Source organism: Uloborus diversus, chromosome 3 (genome assembly GCF_026930045.1).
Source record: "Uloborus diversus isolate 005 chromosome 3, Udiv.v.3.1, whole genome shotgun sequence".
Classification (NCBI taxonomy): Eukaryota; Metazoa; Arthropoda; class Arachnida; order Araneae; family Uloboridae; genus Uloborus; species Uloborus diversus.
In genome coordinates, this window is record NC_072733.1 from 193614949 (window position 1) to 193641591 (window position 26643).

Consider the following 26643-nt stretch of genomic DNA (forward strand, 5'->3'; position numbering starts at 1 on the left):
TTCGTGGTAAGCACAAATGTTAAGGGATTTGAAATGTTTGAAATCAAACAGAAAATAGTTCCAATCAAAAAGACATTTTTTAGATACATGATCTTCTTTAAAAAAATTTTCCTACAAAGACAAAGTTAGTTTGAAGCAAAATTACCTTTATATATATAAGTTCGGGATTTATATTTCTCTTGAGTTTCCCAGTAGGGGGTTAATGGTAAGTGTTTTTGAACTGTTCAAAATTGAACAAAAAATTATTTAAATCAAAAAACGAAATAGGGGAATGTGGTGTCCTCGCGGAGATCTTTCAAACAAAACTGTTCGAATCGGGACTATTCCCTTAAAAGTTAATACGGGGGAGGAGAGGGAAGGGTGACAGACTGACAGACATTTTCCCCCATCTCAATACCCTTCTTTCCAATTTTAAATCTATTATATCTATTCATTTTATTTATTTTTAACTCTTTTTTTCCCCTGATAATTTTAAGATGCATCAAGCCTTCTATCATGCTTTTTTCTTTTTTCTCTAAATTTTACTGGGAAAGTAGGATAAAAACTGAGCATATCTATTTGTGGCGAGGATGAGGCGCCTATCGAAGGCTGCTAGTATTTATTTAAATATCGACCCTGATGGGATTCTGGCTTGCAGGGATTTTGATCATGTCGGGATTCTGGCTTGTCCGGATTTTGACCATGTCAGGATTCTGGCTTGTCAAAATTTTGACCATGTCGGGATATCGTCTGTTGGGATTTCGATCCAGACCCATTTTTAATGCTTTGTACTCAGAATTCGAAAATAGTTCCAAAAAGAAATATGAAATGCAATTTTCATTAGATTTCACAAGTTAGAGATTGGCTGATTTTAGAGAAGTGCATTCATAGCACATTGGTGAAATGAAAAAAGTATTAATATTGTTTTGCAGGACAGGGGGAAAAACAGGTTTTTATTTAAAAAAAATTATTATTATTTTCAAATAATAACGATTGTTTTAACAAACCCTCCCCCCCCCCTCAGTTGACACTCTTCTGGGGGGAATTACACCCAAAATGCTATTAAGAGTTACTGAAAATGTGAATATTGAAATTCTAATATATTTGAAATTATTCTATATCTAAATTAATCTTCACTTTACAATATAAGTCTTTCAACTTTCGAATACCATTATCCAAATATGCTATCTTCCACGTTTGTAATTGCTTAGAGAAAAAATGTTTTGCTAATAAAATTGATTGTAACACACGAGAAAAAAAATTATTATTTTATTTTCCAGTTACTTATTTTTAAACAAAATTAATTCAGTGCACATTTGCTGTGTAGTGTACTTTTGGTGTACTCTGGGATTCATTGATATTTTTTACTAAGTGATACATTTGTATATTTAAATATTTTTCGGTAATTAATTTAGTTGATTTATATACATGATTTTCTTCCGCTTTGTATTCTAACATGTGGCTTTCTGGGTTTTTAAAAATGTGATTTAGATTGCAGTTATACTCACTGTAATAAGGCATGTTGAAGAGTTGAAATCTCCTGTAGAACCAGACCGGATTACCAAATAGGCAACTTAGGTGGGTGCCTATGGGGGCCAAGATTTTAATGAAAGCCCCTAGCAAAGTTGAAAAAAGTTCTTTTTTTCAAATTCGAAAAAAAAAAAAAAAAAAAAAAAAAAATTAGGCCCCAACTGTTTTCTTTTTTTCCCATCTTTCTCCATTGCTATTGCTGCCAAATGACTTAACACCCCAGGATCCCCAAAAGTACTACCCAAGTGGTCAGTCTTTTGATCCAGGCCGCCTGAGCCGGCTTCCTAGAATCAATGAGAAGAGATGAAATAAGAACCAGAATTTGGGAGTGAATGGCCGTGTGAAAAAAATTCGAACAAAAGCAAAACGCAGGTGTAAAAATAGGAGTAGTAATCAAAATTTATGACTTGTTCAAGACTCGATGGATTCATCATATAGATTGCTTTAGTATCCCATTCTCTTTTGCTTGAATCGGTAAATAAGTGGGAAAATTGAATGCACATGGAGACACTTCCGATGTGGTCTTATTCCCTGGATGTTGGGGGGTTTTTATTCTGCAATTTAAACTGCATTATAGTAAAATAGTTGAAGCTCTGTACTTTGCTTGCACGTGTGCAAACTGTAATTTTTATTATGGCCAGTAAAAGAAATATACATTGGGAAAAAATACTAAAAAAAAAAAGCAAAAAAGGTATAATAATTTGTAATATTGCAAAGTAATTTTTTTATTTATTCATCCCCTCCCCCTCGGCTTTTTCTTTTTTTGAAATTTCAGTCATAACGTTTTCATGGCGCAGTATAGCCCTTAAGGGCTCTTGCGCCATAAAAATCAAACTAACCAACCAACCATAACATTTTCTTTTCTCTTACAAGCTGAGAATTACTTTTTTCTTTTTTAAATGTCGCTTCGTGTAGGTAAAATTAAAAAAAAGGTAGAAGTAATTGGGCATTTATTTGAATTTTCTGCAACTAAATTCAAATTATTTATTTTGCAATGGGTGAATTGCAATAGGATCCTACATGTAGGGGTTTCTTGCTTCTACAAGTGGCATGCAAATGGTCAAGAAATTTTACACCAGTCATATTATAACGGGTGATTTTCTAGAATAGGTAACACGAGGCATATCCATAAAAAAATGATGGTTAGGATGCAGTAATAAAGATAAAATATTTTATGGCCAATATCACCATTACACTTATCATAAAGATTATTTACAGCGTATAACGTTATGTATTTTTATTTCTTATCAATCATAAATAAAGTGAATCAGTAATCCGGATATTTTGTATTTAGGTGATTTTTTTTTTTTTAAACTTATCTATGTTGGCTTTTTTACTGAATGAACGCAAACGATTTTCAGCCATGGCGACGAAAACTTGTCCTCTTAGTAAATATTACTCTCGACAGCTTTTTCTCGTCATCATGGCAATCTGAACAATCAGAGCAACATCAGTTTTGGTAAAGTGAGGATAATAAGCAATTCGTGATTGCTCAAAAAAGAAAAGTTAAAACATGCAATCATACTTTGAACAAAATCATCTTGCTTGATTACTTAGTGTTTAAAATCTACCTTATGTGTTTTGTTCGTGCTTAACAATTGTCCACAGTTATGTTAATAAAAATTATGCATTTTTCTCCCTTCGGCTGTTAAAAAAAAAGTGTCTGAACATCATCCGTTAGTCAGCAGTAAAAATTTAAAATGGAAGAACCCAGCAAGATACTATTTATTTACATTTACCTTAGATACGGAGAAGGGAGGGGTTCTAAAAAATTATCCATCCCTGATGAGCCAATAAAAGGGGGTGGGGCAAAATGCATATAAATGAGTAAAATAAATAGTTAATGAGGAAAGTATTATCTATTTTACGGATTTTCTCTTTTTAACAATGACCTTTATTATCTGACAATTTTTAAATTTCATAAAATGTGGAAAAAAGTGGAAAATCTTTTCATGTTTTAATTTAAAAAGTTTGTTCAACAAAATCACATTCAGTGAATAAGCAGACTTTTCAAAATGTACCAAAGAAATACATATTTGGATTATATATTAAAGGAAAACTATTCTATATTCCAGCAATATTCTACAACTATAGTGAAGCGACAAGGTAAATTTCATCAAAAATCTCCTTACTCAAGAAGTTACCTTACATGCTTAGCTTTGTCAGATTGATTCAACTGTTCTTCTGTCATTAAATTTATCAAGCGTAGTTTTACATATTAAGCTACAAAGGGCGAGATATATTTCAGAACTACAGTCAAGTCCCGACTTATGCAAGGGATGCAGTCCAAGACTCCTCCGCAAGTCAAAATTTTGCGTTGTAGAAAAATGTAGGTATATATTTTTTTTAGAAACAAGCCACAAATTCTTTTAGACACTTATAAACACCCCTCAAACTGTTTTAAAGTATTCCTAAACAGTTTCTTACAAAAAGAACTGAACTGTTAATGTATTTGAAAAATTTAAAAAAAGTGTTTTATTCAACATGAAAAATTTTAAGATGCACACAATGAATGATCAAAGACTTAAATAAAACAGCACGGTACGCACAGTATGTAGTAATAATAAAATGCTGCACTATAACAGTACTGCACAGTAGATACAGTAATAATATTTATGAGTTAAAAAATGAAGACGATGATGATTTATGTGGCATGACCTCAAATCGTTAACTAATACATTTTTAAATAAGGTTGCTTTGCCTTTTCTTTTATAACGTTTCTATTAACGGTAACAGCCTCTCTTTCTCATCTCTTTAATTCGCAATACAAGGGCAACTTCCATTTTCTTAGTATTTACTTTGCTTAGACCTTACTCTGCAAGCTTCAATATTGAAACTAAAGATCTGAACTTTTAGAGATCTTTTGGTTTTGATTTTTTAATTTTAGGTATGGTAGATTCACTCATACTTGTGTCGTGCTACCATCGACGTTTGATAGTTGTTCAAACATATCGAGAATCTTAACCCTTTTTTTTTCCTCCATCTTCACAAACTTTAGATGAAATAGTGCACTAAGATATAAATGCCATGATATTTCATCAACTTTAATATTTAGAATGAAAAAAAGATAAATGAAAGATACTGAGTGGTTATTTGACGCACTAACAGCGCGTTATGTACACTAATTTGGTGTGAGAACTTGCATTGTCAGTGATGTTAAGGAGCTGTAATAATATCTGTGAATTCAGTATTTAGTAGCCAATAACGAAGCCGATACTTCCTTCAAAAACAATTCATGTTGTGAACGACGAATTCGTGTTAGTTATAAATTCATTACTCGTGAAAGGTTTGCGTTATAGCCATTTCGCGTCAGTTGAATCGCGTTGTAGTGGGAGTCGACTGCCAACAAATTTTTATTTAAATTAAAAGAAAAGCTATTTATTTACTTTATTTTTTCCAATTGGAGGAGTTCTCTAAAACCTTCCCTTTGAACTCAGCCTTCGCCAACACATTAAAAAAAAAAAATCAAAGTTGCAGGTTTTTTTTTTTTTAAATATTTCAGTTTCAAAAATTTGCTAAGGTATAGGTCCTCTCCTCAAAACCCTAACGTTACAAAAGAAGGCCGAAACATCAGTGAGGACCATCTAAAATTACTATTTTAGAACTACAATTTTGAAATTTTTTCGGGGAAGGACACTTGTACTCCCTGTTTGAGAATGAATCTTGCATGGACTTCCAAGTTTGCATTGCAAAGTCTCTGTTTAAGGATAAAAAGTTATTCGGTTAATTTGTGGGCTCATATTTCCCATGTGATCCCCTTATTTTTGTTATTTCAACTTGTTATTATGAAAGGCATATGTCAGGGGGCCCCACCACTTTCAACACCTATGGGTCTCCAAATCCTTAATCCTAGCTGTAGAATAGAGACATATAGGAAGAAAATACCAAAATCCTAAAGGTCTTAGTCACACGGTACATGGCGGCGAAATTATTTGATCTTTCCCCTTGGCCACACAAGTTGTTGCCTTTACTCCTGCTTCAGCGCACACAATAGCTGCTCAATAGAATGCCTCATCTATCTCTCAGTGATCTAAGAACACCACAGACCTCACTTGACATGACTTTTCTTCACTCTCTTTTAACATAGTGTCTTGAGAGCTTGTCGAGGAACTTTTAGCATAAGTTCCTTGACAAAGTAAAAGGCAGAACTAGAGAAATTTAGAATTTTCAAGAAGCTTTTTAGGGCTAAAGTTGAAAAAGGATTTAAACCAATGATTTAAAAAAAAAAATACTTTTGATTTAAATCATTATTAGAATCCCACATTTTGGAACTTTTATTCTTCTTTTCCCAATATTTTTATTACTATACCCATTTCTAAGCAGTAGTAACCTTTTTAACGCATCTTAATTTAACTTTCGTAGAGTTATCTTCTTTTTTTCAAAGTGTAACCACCCTCTAGAATTGTCTTTTATTTGGGCCATTGTTACCCTTGTGTTTGGGTTACTTTAGCTCAAGGTGGATTTTCCTATTTAAAATCATTGTATAACTAATTAGAGATAAAGAAAAAGTTGTGTTCAAAGGCGGATCCAGAAATTCTTCAAGGAGGGGGCGATTGATATTTTAACTGACCTTGTATTACGTATCTGATTTACACCTGCTGGGAAGGGGGCAAGGACGCCCATATAAGGGGGCAAGTGGGGGCTCAAGCCCCCTCCTTAGAAATTAGAACTATATTGCTTTTAGTTCTTTTTTCTTAGCAAAAATGTAAAAACATTTCTTCTCCAGAATGAGTTATTAAAAAATTCAAATTTTAATAACTCTAATCTGTACTGAAATCAGTTTCTATGAGGAAAATATCCTGCTAAATCACGGGGAAAATATCTGACCCCTCCCTTAAAATTTTGCATAAAAGAGCCCATGGAAGGGGGGGGGAGGGGTGCCGCATTATTTACATTTAAAACGTTCTTTCATTTTCCGTTGGTAGAGGTATTCTAAAATTGCGTTTTAGAAATTCAATTACATAATATTTCTGGTGGAATACTTCAAAACCCCTCCTCCCTACATCATTGTAAGTCCATGATCACACTTTTTGGAACTTCAGTTTTCCAAAAGGTTTCCAGGAGGGAAATTCAAACCTGATTTATTTCCTTAACGTTGATCAAAGATGGCCTACACTTTCGTTTTAGAACCTCAATTCCAAAAAATTTATCCAAGGTACAGTCCCTAAAGAGAGGGGCGATCACCCCTTCCTTGTATCCAACCTTGGTTGTGTTCATAAGTTTGTGTCACACATATTTACCCCCAAGAAAAATTAAACAACATTATAAACATCATAAGCACCCATATAAGGGGGCAAGTGGGGGCTCAAGAACCCCCCCCCCCTTTTAGAAATTAAAACTTCCTTGCTTTTAGTACTTTTTTCTTTGCAAAAATATAAAAATATTTCTTCCCCAGCCATTAATGAATAAGTTATTAAAAATGTCAAACTTTAATAACTCTAATCTTTATTGAAATCGGTTTCCATGGGGAAAATATCTGAGCCCTCTCCACGCTTAACATTTTGCATATGGGCGCCCATCATGGGTGCAAGTTAGGTGATGTGTTCAAGACAGAAAATATTTTGACCCCCCCCCCCCCAACATGCGTGCTTAAGGAAAAATTTATGAGTATAAATGTTGTAGATTTTAACCTTGGCAGTTTTAGAATCTCTGTTTAAATCTGAATTTTAAGCTTGTCTTTCCTAACAAAATGGACTCAGTTAAATTGTAATAGTTATGCATTTTGATATCGTCATTCCAAAAAATGCAAAAACCGCCAATAACGGGGGGGGGGATCTAGGGGTTCTCCCCCAGATTTTTTTTAAATTGAAGTTCAAAAAATACAATGATAGGCCATTTTAGTAAAGTCCAGGGAAAGGAGGGGTTCACAGACTCTCTTACATGAAATTTTTCAAACTGATAGTCTCAAAATTACAATATTGGGCATTCTTCAAAACTATTGGAGAAAGAGTAGGGGGGGGGGGGCTGGCTCTTCCGAAATTGCAGCGTTGAAGATTTTGAAATTGAAGCTTTAAAAACGAAATTTTACTCCATCTTTCATAACATATACATACTTTTTTAATGCATTTGAAGGGATGGAGTTCAAGAACTCTACTTCGGTAATATTTCGAAATTGAAGTTCCAAAAACGCAATTTTAGATGACGTTGGATGATGTTAGGGGTAAAAGTGCTTGGGGCTCACCGCCATTATTTTTTGCCGATCGTAAACATTTTTATTGCAGTAAGCTTGGGACATAAGATTTTCACTTTTGCAACAAAAATCAGTTCTGATCAGAAAGTCTACCCAAGATAGCACGAACAAACCAGAAAAGAAGGAAAGGTGGGGGAAGGTATGGGCGATTATGGTAACTAGCACCATTCCCCCACACAGTCTTCATTTGTGAAAGAATTCTTTTTTAGATAGCAGATGGTAAAGTTAGCAATAAAAAAACAGCTCCAGTGAAGTGGATGAGACTGACGCGCTGCACTACCGAGACCCCCAGTGAAGTAGATATATTTTTTAAACGAGGAACACTATCCAATATTCATTAAATTAAAGAAAAACAATAGGGGAAGTGATTCCTCACCTCAGGGAGGGCCCCCAAATTACATCCCTCAAAAGCCAGTCAAATACAGCCTAAAGAAGCGTTTTAAATATTTCAGCATCAAAATATTTTCGAAAGAGAACTCCCAAACCCATTCCTCTAAGATCACCACCAACGCCCTTAATTTGAGTTTTAAGGCTTCAGTTCCTGAATTTTTTTTCAAGGAACACACACAGTACCCCCTTTACCTACATACAAATACTAATACAAATGTGACGACCAGCAACAGGCTCTGGGCCCAGCTAGGCTGGTCCTAGTAAATTAATTAGTCCCCAATGAAGATCAATGGCCCTCTTAAAGCTATCCACTCCCTTGCTCATTATCGCCTCTTCTGGTAAGCTATTCCAAGTGCCCACGACCCTGCTAAAGTAGTAGTTTTTCCTGATTTCCAAGTTAGCCTGAGATTTAAATAGCTTAAAACAATGACCCCTTGTCCTGCTTTCCCCGCAAAAATTTAATCCATTTACATCTTTCATTTTGATAAATTTAAATAACTGAATCATGTCCCCTCTGACTCTCCTTTGCTCCAGGCTATACATGTTAAGCCTATTAAGTCTGGTATCATAATCTAAATCTGAGAGTCCCCTTACTGATACATGATGTATGACCGCCTAAATTTTTTAATACTTTAATTTCGGAAACTTTTGACAGAATCTTCCAACTCCCTTCCCACTTAAGTCATCCAATGATAGCGTAAAACAGACTTAAAACTTCAAAAACGAAAATTGTTTCGGACTGAGTGGCGGAATAGCCCCTTATCCTTGTGTGAAGCAGGCACACTGAAGGCAGTGTAAGTTTGTTTAAGATTTATTTTTCTATTGAAAGAGCAACTCCCCTTCCCGCATCACCAAAGACAACCCAAAGTTTTAAGACTTCAATTACGAAAATGTTTCGAGAAAGAACCCCCAGTTCCCCAACTCTTAACTCACTCAAAAATAGCCAAAATAGTATTTCATCAATACTTCAGCATGGAGAAATTTTCGAAGAAGAGAGACCCCACCCCCCAAACTCTTTTGCCTAAGTTCACTAAATTTGACTTAAATTTACGGTTCCCCCTTTTCATCACTGAAGCTTGAAGAATTTAATTTCTAACATTTATTGAGAGAAAACCTTCGAATTCCTCCTTTTTAAGTCTCCCAAAGATTACCAAAAGCAGAGTTCTGAATACTTCAGCTTTGAAGGGGGAGGGGGACCCCGAACCCCATCCTGTGCCGCTATGTTCATTGAAGATGATCTAAAGTTGCGCTTCTATGACTCCTTTTAAGACATGTCAAAACTGCAGGAACAGTTGCCCATTGGTTTGTCAAACCAGCTTGAAATTTACCTCCAATTCTTTCTATATAGAATTTGCATGCTCATTGAAATCTTCAAAATCCTTGACAGTTCGCTTTTTATCTGGTATGGTGGATGCCCTTTGATGTGGTGTAAACATTTCATCCCATCAGCAATCACTCTCAATCGGTGATTCAGATTCAACTCTAAGACAATTTAAGAGCGCACATAATTTTCATTTATGCGTGTAAAATTTGAAAAAAAAAAAACCGCAAATGAAGAAAAAAAACGAAAGGATGATCGAAAATAGCAAGTGAAAAATAGACACAAAAGGCGATCAAGTCGAAAAATTAGCGAGAATAGCGAGCAACTCCGTGGTATGCAATGCAGTTTAGAAATAACAAAGCAATCAAAAAAAAGTCAAACGGCGCGAGTCTAAAAGCCACTCCTCCAAAAGCTCGTTGTAAACAAAACAAGCCCATGGTAGAAAATCGATAGAATGTTGATGTAAATTCGTGGTTATAGAAAGGTCCAGTTATATTACAGCATATCTTTCAAACAATCTTTTTTTTTTAGTAAAAACTGAAGGACAGTCATGTAATTTCTTTCCGTCCTGACCTACATATCGGAAATTTTGTTCAAGACGAAAATCCATCTTGAGACGAAAGGTCTTGCACCCATGGCGCCCATGATTATAAATGTGAACAATTTGCTCATGGAAGACAGTCATACTTCATTAGTTTTGGAGGTTGAATAATTTTATTAACAGAACACCATTTATAGAAAACAGGATCCTTAATTGTTAACCACTTCCAAAGATTGCTGGTATGTTATCCCTGGACACCTGAACTCATTCTATTCTACTAAAAAATTTCCTTAACTTTCAACAAATTTCCAAAAAAACTTGTAAGGAGTAGATGCAACTGTATTGACATCTTTAGGACCATCAACAAAACTTCCAGCTTATCTTTATCTTCCGCAGTAAAAACCATGTCTGTGGCAGATGAATTGAAGCTGTAATCACTCGCTGTATTTATTAAAGAGAGTTCCCTGTTTTTCTTAATTTTCCTCTTTATAGAGTTTTACTCTAAGCTTTTCTTTTCCAAATCTTTCTGATGGATTATTTTAAGCTACTGGGCCAAAGTAGGTTGTAATTTTGAGGTTAGGTTGTTGTTACTGTGAAATTTCAAAAATGAAAACTTTAATGGAAATGAGAAGTACAACTATACTTCTGCACAAAATATTAAATAATTACATATAAATAGGTACTTAACAAACTCTTAGCATATGTATAACTGTTTCTACATGCAAAAGTTTAAAAGGTTACAAGACAAAAGTCAGCAAAGTGAATAAAACTACCCTGTGAAGAGCTATCAAAATACTTGGTATACATCACTGCATGCTTGATGCTAATCCCTAGTGGAGACTATTAAATTTATTAAAAACTGCTTCCTGAAGGTTAGCACAGAATGTTTTCTTCTCAGTTAAGACCAAAGAATGACCCCAGGGCCAAAGAATCCTATATTCATGATAAAGCAATTGACTTGAACATCAAACTTAGAACACTGATTTCCTTTACACATATGTGCAGTTAGACCTTCTACTCAATTTTCTCCTGAATTGATTTGTGCCGTTTCTAGTAATTATAACAATCCAAAATGTCCTTAATGCTTTCAGAAAAATTCAATTTTTAAAAAATATTTCTAAATTGAAGATAAATCTTGGTAAAAATGAAAAATAATAAGTTTTGCACATGTTTTGAAATTGATCCAATTCAGATGCAACTGAACTGAAATTTTCAATGGAATGTGGCAAAATAATGAGCATTCAATCCTTTACAGAAAATAAAAATAAGAAGTATTGAAAATAATAGTCAGTGCTAGGGAATGCAATACCGGTATTTGGTATTTTTAAAACATGATACCGGAATACCGGTATTAGTACGGGTATTTGAAATTTCGTAAAAAATGCTCGAAAATGTATTGTTTTGTTGCCACATTTCATATTTTTTTATAAAAATTGCATTATTTGTGAAAACGTATTGTGAACAAATATCAAGTGAAGGAACAAATGTCATAATAAAAAACTAATAATAAAAAAACGTAATGAAATAATTAAACTGTCTCTAAGCCTGAAACTCATTTTAGTGCTTAACTTTCTTGCAGTTGAAAATTCTCTTTTTGAATTCACACAGGTCAGTGGTACCTGTTAACAATGCCCAATACACCTCCCCTAATTGTCTAGTAGTCCTTCATCTTCAAATACTTCAGTCTCTTGGGTGATATTTTTGGATTAATCCTTTTGTATGTGTGTGTGTGTTTCTTTTGTATGGTGTGTATTATTATTATTTTTTAAACAATTTAAAGTTAGTTGTAATTTCTTTCCAATAGCCAATGCTTTTCCAATTTCAACATCCTATTGTCATAATTTAGTGCAGTTGAAACAAATAATTAAAAAAGAAGTCAAAATATTTCTGCAATTGATGATTGAAATAAACTGCTTGGTTGGCCCATATGAAAAAGAGACAAAAGGGATCTAAGTAGAAAATAGAAACCAGTCGGGAGGCCACAGCAGGTAATGGGTAAAATAACTCAAATTAGAGGATGACCACTGAGCACTACACTATATTTCAGGATCCCCTGTACCTACCACTTAGCTCACAGGTATATTCAGGCAGAAAAAAACAATTGAAAGCAGTGTAACCATACACAAAAGCTTAGCAGCGGATGTGATAGACAACTTCCCCAGTCGCATGTTACTATTACCACAGAACAAACTTGATGTTTCTGTTAAAAATTACAACTCAACATTTAGTGAAAATTTACTTCATGAGATTATTTAAAGGTTTTTAGCAGGAAGTTACTAAGGTTGTTCAAATTTATCTTTCCAATAACCATGATTTTCCTACACTTATAAACTTAATTTGTCAAAAGATAAAAAAAAAATCTAACTGCAAATACAACTGTCAGAAATAAGGCTAAAGGTTTAGAAGCAATTCTACATTAAAAAGAACAATAGAGAAAAAGAAAGTTCACACCATGTTTTATTCTTCACAAAAGGTGACTAATTTGACGTATCATCTTGAACTCATTTGGTATCACACAACATTACGAATTTCTTTAACTAAACAGTAGATTGAGTGTCCCTAAAAATTATTTCTGCCTCAAGTCTACCCAGTATGAATAACTCAATACTCACAAATGTTTTGATTTGTCTCAAAGACAGCAGAAGCCAGACTGAATATTTTTGAAAGAGTAAACTGCTAGACAGGTCTTCCACATAGCTGGTGCTACTGTGCCACAGCAACCAGTGCCCAAAATTAGAGGGTAGTTTGTCCCCAACAGGAAGAAGAGGGAAAAGTTGATGAGATTTATCTTTTAACATCATCACAACAGCATCAAATTGCCTACATACAGTCAAACATGCTTGTATAAGCATGCATGAATATTTGTAGAACATTTTGCACAAGCACAATGCTTAGGTAGGCAGATTCGGGAAAATTGCAGAAACAGCCATGAGAACCAAGGACAGCATTTGGATGATGACAATTTTTCTTCTTTTTTTTTTTTTTTTTTTTTCAATTTTGTTTTTGCCCTAGTGAGGACTTAGTTGTGTACCGGTAGGTATGTTACATGTGTTAAGTTTTGGAATCAACAAAAAATATCTTCCATCTCTGTTTCACAGGTGATTTTGGTGTCATTTCATGTCAAATCACCCAAAATATTTTCTTCTTGAACTAAATCATTTTTGATTTTCACGTTAACTATTGGAAGTCTTGCTTACACGAATACATCAAATTCTCTTACAAGTAACCCTACCCTAGTGTTAATCATGTATTTGAATTAAACTTTGCACATCGTTAGAGCACTTAAAAATAGTGAACACTTTTTATTGGCAACTACTTTTAACAGAGTGAAATTTACTCCTAAATATTGGATAGTAGGGATATTAGAGGGTACAATATATCCCTTCATTTTAAACTTTATTCAAATAATTAAAGAAATTTTTTAAAAATGAAATAAACTTAAGTTGACGTGTTTCAGGATTGTTCTGAAAATGCCGTTTAATGGGGCAAACCATCTTTCAAATTATCATGTCACAGTGAATGATCCCAAATATTAAATATATCTCATAAGAAAGTCATGTTATATATCAATACAAAACTTTATGTTTTAGTTTACAATACTTTTTGAATTTTCTTTCTATTATAATTAGGAGAGAAGTAAGTCATTTGCAAAAACACTTTTCATTTTTTTCGCACATTTTGAGTTTTTCACAGGCTTGTATTTTGAACAGTTTTCAGAATAGAAATTAAAAATTGGCAAGATTACTTATTTTGTCAGGTGTGCCCTTCATGCGAAATGTTATTGAAATTGGAAATGTTGAGGTCAAGAAGGTGATTTATCTCACATGGAATTGCTCTTTGGCAACCAGCTGTGCGATGGAGTAAAATTTGCGAGTAAGATGGTTATGGCAAAGCATGGGTTATAAAAGTATTTCCAGTGAAAATCCTGAAATGTCAACTTTAGCTTGTTTAGTTTTTTTCAAATTTTTAATCATTATTTGAATTTTTGTAATTAAAATTTTAAATAAAAAGAAGATATTGTACCCTCAAATATCCCAATTACCCAATATTTAGGGGTACCTCAGATTTTTGATTCTCTTTAAGTACACTTATATGGAAGTTCTTTACTTTTTATATGCATAAAATAATTAAAACATGAAATGGAAGAATAAAAGTTACATTAATGCTTAATATACAGTTAAAACTTATTTTTGATCAGACTTAATAAGCATCAATAATATTGCTAGATTTTGATGAACTAAAGTTGGAATTTCAGCAGGAAGCTCTCCAGCCATGGAGTACATGGGTGAATATCAGGAAAAGTGCCAATTTGATCATGGAAAATTTTGATTTTTAAAGAAACTCAGAAATTAAAGTTAATAGGATAGTTTAACTACACATCTGTTACAGAATTTTTTATAAATTAGGGGCAAGGTTAAAGTAAACATTTAACCCCATTTTAGGGGGATTTGAATTTGACTGTTACAGATCTGATGTGAATGTTACAGATCTGTAAAATATTACAAGTTTTTATACTTAATGAGCATGATACATTGCCTGTATAATTTCGATGACTAATGCAACATGAATGTGACGTAAATATATGTAATTTTTACAGAATTTTTAAATTTATATCGATTATAATTTAATTATACTGTCATAACATCTCACGTTGAAAATTTCAATTCAAAAATATTTTTAGAAACAGAAATTATTAATAATAGATTGAGGAAAAAATAACACATTAGTCAATAGTTTTTAAAATAAAATTTTGAAAAATATTAAAACAAGCTTAAAAAACTAAACTAATTCAAGACAATCAGAGTTTGAAGGGGGGGGGGGAGTAGATTTGCACAAGTTAAGAGATTTACTTTTTTAAAACAAAATTATAGCTTTTGGGGCAGTAGTTACAAACGAAGGTCTGAATATTCATGTAAAAGAAAAGAGGGTGAAAAGACGAAGATAAAATTTCATTACAGAACTCAAATTATTAGGAGAAAATAATGGTTCAGAAGCATATTTTAAGAAATTAAACTACCTTTCAATCATGAGATGGTCAACAAACTCATTGCACAAAGGAAGCATTGAGAAAAACATCGGTAAAGCAAGCATTTGTTCAGTAACAAATGGTGTCTACCTGTGTGCTACCGACATGAGGAATTGCCGAATTTTTGATCGCTCAACATAGCTAATTAAAGATTTGAAAATTAAAAAGCATTATTATTTTCATCGCAGAAAAATTATTTTCAATTATGCAAAAATAGTTTGAGAAATTAATTTATTTTCCATTTTAATTTGCACTACCGACATGACACTTCATTTAGTAGAAACAGAAAAGTAAAAATTGGAAAATTCTACCAATAATTCTATACAACTGAAGTGAAAACTTTCAAATGGAACTTATACATCATATAAAAGGCTGCAACCCTCACAACTCATTGGAGCCAAATAAATGTTTTTTACTAGAAATAACCATCCCCGAAGTTTGCGCTCCAGACATGATATGAAAACTTGGGACAAGCATAAATTGCTTTTTTGGTCGACGTAAATTCATTTTTTTTCTAAAACACAAGAATCAATTCTCATAAACAAACACAAAACACGTTAGATCATTTTGTATTTGTTCCTGCTGCGATGTTTTATAATGCACAAGATTTTTTTTTTTAAACTTACGATTGGAACTGGGACAGTTGCCGACATGACTTTGGAGCAACTAAAAGAGTTCCAGTGTCATATATTAAAGTAAAACCTCAAAAATTTTTTTATGGATTGCATGTGCAACGAAATTTACTATATGATGATGGTGGTTTTTAATTGGAAGTGCTTGAGAAATTCATCTGGGACTTAAATTAGCACTTTTCCTGATATTCAACCATATATTCTGGACAATCTTTACAAACACAATTTCACAGGGTTTTTTTCACAAAATTCCCTAAATAAAGGGATTTTCCCAAAGGTTTACGAAATCCAGAAAATATGTAATAAAAATACAGAGAACAGGAGAAGTGCTTAGAATCTAGGAAAGTACTGGAAAAACCATTGTCTACAAGAATGCATTAAAATTATTGCAGATAAAGTTAAAAAAGCAGGTGGTTTGACATAATTATTTTCTTTTAAAAACAAAGGCTAAAAAGTTTTGAAATAAAATAGAAAACTGAAGCACAGATTTTTTTCACTTTGAACTGTATTTTTCTTCTTTAAAATTTGAGAATTACGTACCGAAAATGGGGGAGGGCGGGAATCTTTTCAATTCAGCAATAGTCTGCAGATCTCAATAATTTAAGACAGGCGCCACAGTGTCGCAATGCTTCTGCTACCGGCCATATCATCAGTAATATTGACAAGAAATCTAAACATCTTAACTAGTTCTTGCCAAGGAACTGAGACAGATTTCCTTTAGAATTCCCTGAATTGCCGAACTTTGTTTTTCAGTGAAAACCAGTTGGAACAATTGAGGCATTGACATTGAAAAGGAGGTAAGTGGCAAAACTGAAATTTTCCAGGAGAAGCAAAAAACAAAATTGATACATGAATAAATAACAGGAATCCACTTTTTGAAGTATAAAATGTATTTATTATACGGTTACATGTAAACATTGTTAGATTATAATTAAGAAAATAAATTCAAAGGTTATTAACAAACATCTTTATAAAATGTAAGTTATTTTGCATCCATGAAATCAAACTTTTGAAGCAGATTTTTTTTTTTTTTGTTTCATTAATAACCGGAACTTTTTGATCAACTTCAAATCCATTCATATTTCATTAAATCTTTATCTTTCCTTTCTTGAAAACTTCTTTCCTGACCTATTCTTCCATTTCATTGAATTTCAGTTGTGTTTTAATTTGTGGTAGATCAGTCTGTGAAATTTGTATCCAGGATATAATGGATGTCTGCAATGAACTGGTATTCATGTAAAAGTCACATGTTCTTGCAAAATTAAAAAAATTACTTTTTCATTGGCACTACATCAAATGGATTTTTGAGTCTCGCTGTTCTTACCATGTCCAGCACCTCATCTGCCACTATACACTTACAGACTTTCCTTTTTTCTATGGCACTAAAATCTCGATCAGATCTCAATGTACAAGTGCCCAGATACCGGAAATTTCAAATCAATGGACTTTTGACATTTTCACTTGAAGCAATGAATGTATATTGTATATTGATAAACCATGGATAAATAAACACTGGAAGCGAAAAATGAAGGTAATGGGAAAGGTTATTTGCGGCACTTGTCATTTTTCCAAAGCAAACAGCCATTCTGATGCCACGAGCACTGTCTTGTGACATTGCTCAAAACTAATCAAGAGGTGACCGAAACTTACCTCAATGCTATTGGCCTTGGAACATAGAATCATTTCAGTGGAAAAAAAAAGGTTCGGCAATTTTGGCACTTACCTCCTTTTCAATGTCAACGCCTCATTTTTCCTTGGCTCAACCAACGTACTTCCACCCCATAATATACAACATCAGAATTTTCAATTTTTATATTACTCAAAAACTTGAAATTGCTAGTGATTAAGGCCTTTGGAATGGATACAACATGTTCTTTATTGATGATGCAATGTAGGAGAAAACCATTATAATGATATTTATACATGCCTTTGCATGTGATTGGAGAAATGTTGCTGCTATTGTCTTCTATCCAGACACAGAAAGAGCACCATCTGTAATTATGGCTCAAATCTAATTAAAATTTAGCCAAGATATTTTTCAAGCTCGAGTAGGAATCTAATACAGTTGAACCTGTCTATCTGGAATGTTGAAGGTTCAGAAAAAAAAATCGAGAAAGACAAGTTTCAAGATATGGAGGTTTTATTTTTGCATTTAAATTTAGCGACTATAAGTTGCTAGAGCAATGCATACACTGTCAGTGAACTCAAACAAAATATAATATACAAAAAGTAAATTTAACAAATTAATTAAATAAACAATTTATAATGATTAAATGCAATACCATGATACATACCTCAATGGAAAAAATCTGTTAATTAAGTTTGATTATTGACAGCTTTTGTTTCATCTACAATTCTTTTGCAACAGCTGTAAATTCTGCCTTTGGTTCTTCCTTTTACTACCCGCCCCCTACTCTTTCACTTACCCTTTACGGCTTTGCAGGAGATATAATAGCACCACGTGACTAGTTTGTCAACTCGAAATGACAGGTTTCATCTCTCCCTCCCCTCATAGTATTGTGGGCCAGTCAGTGTGTGCACCTTGCATTCACTCTGTTGCTCTCCTCTCCTTCTCCACGACCGAGGCTGGGTATTCTACTACATTATTTCTTATTTTAGGGCTAATAACCACCCTACTTTATTTATTTTTTAAAGTAAAAAGAAAACAAGGTTGTACTTTAAATTTCCGTAGCAGTGAATTTTGAACTTTGAGATATAGAGGTTTTACGCATGAAGTATTCGAGAAAAGCAGGGAAAAAAAGCATGAGAATTGAGATTGCAGGGAAATTTTTAAAAAATCGAGATATGCATTTTTTTGGGAGAGACAGGTTTTGAAATAGACAGGTTCGACTGTATTTGTGTTCTACCTTTAAGGGTGATGACACAGGCTACTCCCTACCATTTCTTTGTCGCAAAATTTTCAATATGGAAGTTTTTGGTTGCATTCGCATCTTTGTTGGTTTCATCCTTCTTTAACGTCTGAAAGCTTTTCTTTCAGTGAGCTTCGAAAGTGGAACTTTACTTTTTTTTCCCACTACCTATTTTTGTGAAAGTATTGTATCAATATTCTATGTTTGTGAAAGTTTTTTTTTTTAATCAGCATTGATTTTATGATCTTTTAAAGGCACATTCTAATTTTTGTCTCAGAAATCTAGAGCAATTTAAACGTTAGTTTGAAAAGTGCAAATGTCATTAACTAATGTTTCAATTTTTTTTTTTTGGGGGGGGGACCTAAGAGGTAGGGAAAATATCATTGTATCTCAGCTCAATAAGCTTTGTACTATGTACAATTTAGGAAATCACCACCCCCTAAAACTGATGCTAGAAGACTGCTTAAAAGCAATTTGGCGAAAAACAGTGAAACTTGAGTTTAATACTATGAAAAAGTTGTTACCTAAGCGATTGTTCATATAAATCATTTTAGCATTTTATTTTATGAGTAAACTATATTTTAAATAGAAAAACATGTTTTCTATTTTAAAACACAGGTTTTAGTGAAACTTTCGTTTTTTTTAATACTGTTTCTAGAATGTGTCGATTTTCAAAGTTAGTTTTGTGAAGCTGCTGATTTTAAAACTTGATTTTTGGGAAACTACCGATTAAAAAAAAATGTGAAAGTACTGAAAAGCGGTATAAAATCAACCTGTAATGGTCCCTGAGTAGGTAACAGTGTGAAGTACAAAAATAGAAATATTTTTGTTTTTCAACCCCATACTTAAGAGTAAGTAGTATAATATGTATCTAATGGAAAATTATAGGTCAGGTGTAACGTATATTTAAAAGCAATTCTTAAACTGTACCTCTTTATTGAAAGTTTCTTTTAAGCATAATATCATTATATGAAATGATAATATCAGTATTGATATTATCTATTTTAAATGAGAAATGGGATGTTTTTTTCACATTATTTACTTTCAACTTTTATCAGTTTTTTTATTAAGGTGTAATCTAAAGCAGCAGAAAATTAAATTACAATATTTAATGAATGTAGAATTTTTCTGTTTTACACAAATACTTACCTAGAGAAATAAAAACAACAATATTAAGGCATGAAAATTTTAAAAGTTCGGTATGCATGGGGTTTAGGATTACAAAGGAGCCCATTTTAATGCCAAAGAAGTTGGCTGAGGCGGAAGACCATTCAACAAATGCGTAAGAATTTGGATGCTGGTAAAAGGAAATTGTGGGTGCTTATGCATGCTTGTATGAGCACTCATAACAAATATACTAACTACATAAAATAAATCTCACCATGCAGTTATGATGCACTGAAATAGCAAGTGTAGAATAAAAGGCTCCATATAAAACTTCGTTTGTTTCTTTCGTACCACAAAATGCGCAAACTAAAAAAGAAAAGAAAAACAATGATAATAGTAAATTATAATTATGAAATTTAATTTAGATAAACTGAAGCTTAAAAGGATGGCTATTTAAAATATGAACTTCAATTTTAAAACAACATAATGGCACAAAAATTATTTTTTCTACAGCCTGAAAAAGCTACACTATGTGCTCATGAAAGTTATAATCTGAATTCTGTATTTTCATGAAACATATTCCCTTCCATTCTTAATGGTTTAAATGAATAGATGAAATGATAAATTACAAAGTATGAAAGGGAAATATTTCCGAAATGTACTTCACATAAAGTTTTAAATTCCTTTTAAGATACAACCTTTTCTCTAAGTAAATATTTTTACCAGTCAAAAATAAGTAAAGCGCTGAAAATAAATTTCCTTCTTCATTTGAATGAGACACAAATCTCCTTCAAATTTTACAATTATTATCATTATCACAATATAGGATCAGAAATCCGGAACACTCAAAGCAGCAAACTTTCTGGATCGTAGATCCTGATTCAAAAAATTGGTATGGTTTTCTATGATCAATATCCTCCAAGAGAATTGCTTTTTCTTTATAAATCTTAATGAAATCAATGAAAGGCTTTCACTGCCAAGAGGGTCTTTTAGAATTGATTTTGTTTTAAAAGATTTAGCTGAATATAGATTTGTGTCATATATTCCATAATACGATCCAAATTCAGAAAAGTAGAATATCAGTACTGTTTAAACAAATCTTGTCAGTGAGTCAGGTTAAATGAATGTGTGCTAATTAAACAAAGTAAAACTTTGTTATTAATGAATGGGTAGAACAATTTCAACACACATTAATGTTAACACATCTGATTCTTAAAACATTTGAAATTTATGCTGAATTTTTATATGGGTCAAAAAATTAGAATAATCAATTCATTTAATGTGAATATGAAATGTAGTGAAAATATTTGCATAACTGTTAACTGCATAGGTTGGGACAGGTATCAAGCTTGACGCTCGGAAAACTCTCAGTTATTCTTTTACTGAAAATAGGTTGTCAATGTGATAAAATCTGAAGCAAGGAAATTGGTAATCGTATCCAGGGGTGATTGTGTTCCGGTATTTTACCGGATTTCTGGTATTTACATCTTGATTTCCGGTATCTTCATCTTCGAAAATACCGGAACCATCCTATATTTTCAGAAAAACCCACTTTTGTAAAATTTAGGTCAATGTTTAATGAAACGCCGAAAGTCCAAATTGAAGACGTTCCGTTTGGTATAAAGCGTAAGCTACCGTCATGTTTTGCAATCTCTATGGTAATTATTGAAGAACAGCTGGGGTGAGAGATGGAATAAAGGCTAGATAAGAAGAGAAAGGAGCGTTACTTCATATTTTCCCCCTTAATATTTTCTTTTCAAGATGTCTAATATCGTTTCTCTGTTGCATATCTTAATATGCAGATGATGTAACTAGGGTTGCCTATTCCCCCCGACTGTGATGGCACCCCTCAATTTTACCAAGCCCCCTTTTCCGTCAAGAATTGTCACCCGCTAATAAAAAGACTTAAATTCTTCTAAAGTAATTTCTCCAAAAGTTTCTGTGGTATAATCTGCTTCATGACCTCTCTCCTCCCGACACAAACACATGAAAATCCTTGCTGTAACTATATTATTAGATTAAATTGCTAAAATATTTATTCACCAAGATGGCCTATGGCTTTTCTCTGTTGTAGATGCTTATGTAATAGGCTTTACAGTCCCCCCCCCCCCCCATTAAATGTTGAATTTAACGACTTATATATATCGAAAATATCGATATTTGGAGAGCGATATATCGTGGCATTAAAATTCGGATATCGCCTAGCCCTATTGCGCAGTGATCATAATACATTCTGCCCCTTTTGCCCCAAACTTATTTAATTCTGAAATCTTTATGCACTTTTAGAAAATGAATGTAATAAATGGTTAAGGATTCAGATACAATGGAGGAAAATAAAACATTCTTTGAAAAATTTTTAGAAATGAGAAAAATTAAAAGAATTTAATTCTCTCCATGCACATAGACATACGTATTAAGTCCAATTAAAACTTCGAGCTTTAGCCCCAACAAATAACTATGTATATAAATAATGTGTGCATACACGTAATATGTATATGTATGCCCATCAAAACACTTTTTCTTCTTGGAAAAAAGTTCAGGTATTTTTTCATGGAGTCACAATCACCCCTGATCGTATCATAGTTTAAAGTTAGAAAAAAAAGTTAATCTTGGATTAAAAGAATGATTTACTATCTACGTTCTTGAAGATTTTAAAAGAATGTAGAAGGATTGACCAATTCAAAAATAACCTCTTTTAAAAATGTCTCCTACATCTGTAAGTGTTAAAAAGAATCTGCAGTTATCATATCCAAGCCAACACTTGGATGATTGCATCAACTTCAGTTGCAATTGCAGGTCAATGACATAAAACCAAACATAAAAATGTACATGAAGCAGAGAAGTGCTTAACTTTCCTGGAAAGAGAATCTCAGCTAGGTGCAATAAGACTGAAAAAGCATTTTATTCACTGATGAATCTTTATTTGAAATATCTGTTGAAGAAAGAGGTGTTTGGGTTTGGCATTAGAAAAGCAAAGCACTTCAGCAATCTTGTGTAAAAGGTTCTCTCAAATCGAAAGACAACCTTTATGGTAAGGGGGAGTTGCTGGGACTGAGCAATTGTATGTATCTTAAAACAATGTGTGAATTCTGCTGTTTATCAAGATATACTAAATTACTGAAAGATTCTCTTTGCTGAAGCACAGCAGGGTTAATCAATTGACACATTTATTTATCAGTAAGATTACGCTTCGTGTCACATCTCTAAATCAACTTGTAGAATTTGAACAGAAAGAGGTATTTCAATATTAAACTGGCCAAGCAATTCTACCCATCTTAACACCATCTAAAGTTTGTGGCATTCTCAAATCTAAAGAAACAGGTTCAAGACCTAGGGCCCATTAACAAAAATGAGCTCCTTGCCGAATTGAAGAGGGTATAGAAACAGGATCAGTAGGCGCGGATGTTAACAGCTGATGGAATTTATATCTGAAAAGATTAAAGATGGTATTCTTGCAAAAAAAAAAAATGAAGTGACAAAATATTGATATTGTTTGGTAATTTTAATATTTTATTTTTTTGGGTCAAAAGAAAGTATCATCACTATACTTTTGGATGATTCTGCCTTAGATAATTTTTAATTAAGTTTATGTGAAATGTTATATGCACATTAAAGTCGAAGAAAGGTGGCATGTTCATTTAAATAAATACCAACTTTGCTCTTATATTTTGTTAGATTAATCTTTTTCCACAAAAAATAAAAATATTTTATTTTTTTGAATTTGGGTTGTACAATTCATCGATAGCTTACTTTGGAATGCTAAAAAAAATCAATACAATAAAATCATCATATTTGTACTAAAAACAAGCCTTGTTTTTTTTTCAATACGCTTTGTATTATATACTAATGAGAAAATAATAATAAGTATCTTAAATTGAAAGCAGATGATAAAAGATTGCTGCACAATTACAGAAAAACACATGTTATTTACATATGACATAGCATTGAGGAAACTTAAATTAGCTCTCTCTCTGTACATAGTGTCATCAATATTCAATTCACAAAAATCAATCTTCAACATTTAAAGTTAAAAAATATTTATTTTTAAGGAAGAAATTATGTATTTCAAGTCTTTTAGATGTCCGGATTCCGAAACTGGAGTCTCATATATAAATGTGTGTGTGTGTGTGATTACCTTGATTTTAAACCTCTGATGTAACCACCTTGTTAGAACAGCTTTTAGCAAATTAACACGATACACTTCCTGCTAGAACCTCTAACTGTTTTTTTATTTAAAAAAAAAAACTCACACTAAATTTCTCATAAATGAAGAACACATAGCCGAAAAGCCAAAAACTATTTAATCAATATGTAGTGCAAAGCATTATGCTCAGGCTACAATGACATTTACTGGGTTGTATAGCAAACAAATTTAAATTGCTAATCGATACAGCTTCTACATAGAATGATTCTTCTAGTTTTTAGGCAGGCAACACCACAAAATCTTTACTGCAAGTAAACTGTTGATCATCTGCAGTCCCTTTATGTAATGATAATTAACAGAATGCAAGAAAATAAATCAACGCCTAAGTAAAAGAATATGCTTTTAAGTCATCATATGGTCAGTAAGCCTAATTTTATTCAATTTAATGACACAATTAATTAAGCGATGACTTATGTAGGCGTGAACTCACTCTGGAACACAATTTTGGGAAAAAAATTCCCTGTGTTTTCCCTGTATGAAAATGAAACATCTCAAACGACCGAATATTGATGTTTGAAAAAGAGCATTAATATCTTGATAAGTTCACCACAGGGAATAAAATCGAAACAAAAAATTAACAAATAATTAAGGGGAATTAAATAAAAATTCATACTAACTGAAATCATAGCATGGTGATTGAATATATTTCACTTTTTATGCAAGTTAAAAAAAAAAAAACCTTCTCTTAACCCTTAACAGAGGTGCGGTCTCACAGACCACTCAAAAGTTCATCTGATCACCCCTATTTCATTTTCAGTCCAATGGAATGGTTTTTCCCAATAGCTTTTTGTTTTGTGACCTTGAATACCCCCCTTGCTTATCAGCATCTTTAGGCAAGTGCCTGGTTTAAATTTCATTGCATTCTTAAAAGCAATCTGTGAGACTGCACCTGCCCTTCAGTGTTACAATTTTTGGCAGTAGTAGACATGGCTCTTAACAACATTAGAAACCGCGGATGTAGGTTCATTTAATCTTATTCCCGTTATGTGGAAGAGATTCAAAGTATTTTATATGAAGTTGAGAGTTGTTTGAAATGTTCACAAATGTCATGGAATGATGTTCTAGGGAAAATGAAGGCTGAATTATTCCTCGAAATACTACATGAAATACTAACCGTTAAAGGGCTGTCAAAAATTTCCCGTAATGTGATATGACCAATTTTCTGGTACTAAAATGTTCTGTATATATAAAAGAACTAAAATGAAATCATTAATAAATAATAGACTTCTTTTTATTTCGAGTAGATAGTTATTTACTAGAGCATATGATTTTCTCGAAAAATCTGTAACAAAATTTCCTCAGAAAAGGTATATTTCGATTAAAAATTCAAAAACATTTTTTTCCCTTGCTAATAAAAGTTCAAAGAACATCTGTGGGAAATTAGAGGAATATATTATAATTACCGTAATTTCGGGTAGAAAAGCCGTGGCTTACACATGTTTTAAAGTTGAAATTTAACATCTGCAGCGTATCTGAAGAAATCCCCCCCCCCCTTCTTTCTTAGTGCTTTTCATGTCCGCCCAATCATCAAGCGGCAATGTTAAAATTCATTAAAAAACGCTAGTAGAGCTCTCAAATTGCACCATGAAACAGGTTTTTCATTAAATTTAATTTCTCACACCCTTAAACCTGTGTTAGTTTGCACCGATTTTACCGCTGTTCGCTGTTGTTGTTCTTTCTAGTGTTGCCAGATTCGTGATGGTAACATACGTTTCACAAGGCTGAAAAATGGAGGAATAGCTAGCTAGTCTGAGTTAGAGTCACTATAGTCTGAGTAATGTTTTAAAATGTCTCAATGATGATAAATTTAAAAAAAAAAAAGAATCAATTGATAAAGGGTAAACAATTTTTTGATGAACTGCTAAGTATAACACAATGATTTGAAAACTTTTCATCCAACCAAATGTAGATATCATCTGGCAACACTAGTTTTTTGTGCAACCGTAGCATTTTCTAATCTTTTTTTACACGAAGTATATTCCATTTCTATCTGTCAACAAATGCAGTTGCTTGTACAGTTTTGTTCTAACTATAATAAATAATCACATCCATACATATGTATATATAGAGGGGGTGGGGCGCCAAGTTTTGATACACTCTTCTGCGGCATATATGATGAGGGGGGGGGTCATTCGATGAACTTTTGTTTTTAGTTAGTAAATTCTTGTGTGTACAGCGTATACGATACAGCTTATCTACCCGAAATTACGGTACACAATTTTTTAAAAATTTGCCAATAGAGCGGTCTCTGAGACTTCACATTCCCTGTTATGTCCCATTTTTTCACCTCCATGTTACGGGTTAATCATTCATTACTTGGCCCTATAAGTGTAAATGAATATTGACGACTAATTTCATACACTCTAAATTAAATTATCATGAAATTCAAGATGCATGCAGGGATCAAAGTGACCAACTGACAAAATATAGGACATTTTTTGGAAAAAAATATAGGACATATTTTTTAAAAATATAGAATTTATAGGAAGCCAAAAAAAAAATGATTAAATTTCGCATACACTTCATAAAAAAGTTACCTTTTAGTGCCACCTGATAAAAAAGTATGTATATAAAAATTGTTGCCATATTGATTCTTAACTGTCCGAATATGAAAATTTAAATTTCTCACACATCAAAAATAAATAAAAACAATGATAATATTATGGAAAATAACAATTTATTTCAGTAAAAAACCAAAATGGTTTAGCAACAAATTACATAGAACTGCGTGACCTTTTTAAAGCAGCTGTTAATTTTTTTTTATTAACAGCGTCTATTATGGCTTGTCCAGCCTTGATGTCAATTATGCATTTACATTTGAGTCCTAATGTTTAATTTCGTATTCCCCTTTTT

At 32.7% G+C, this 26643-nt stretch overlaps 1 protein-coding gene across 1 annotated transcript in view; it reads right to left on the reverse strand.

The window, feature by feature from the left end:
* LOC129219109 (G2/M phase-specific E3 ubiquitin-protein ligase-like) overlaps positions 1 to 26643 on the reverse strand; it is a 104977-nt gene that overhangs the window by 42316 nt on the left and 36018 nt on the right. Inside the window, exon 3 of the mRNA XM_054853429.1 lies at positions 19861 to 19952. Coding sequence (XP_054709404.1) covers positions 19861 to 19952 — 92 coding nt within the window. The remainder of the gene's footprint in view (positions 1 to 19860; positions 19953 to 26643) is intronic.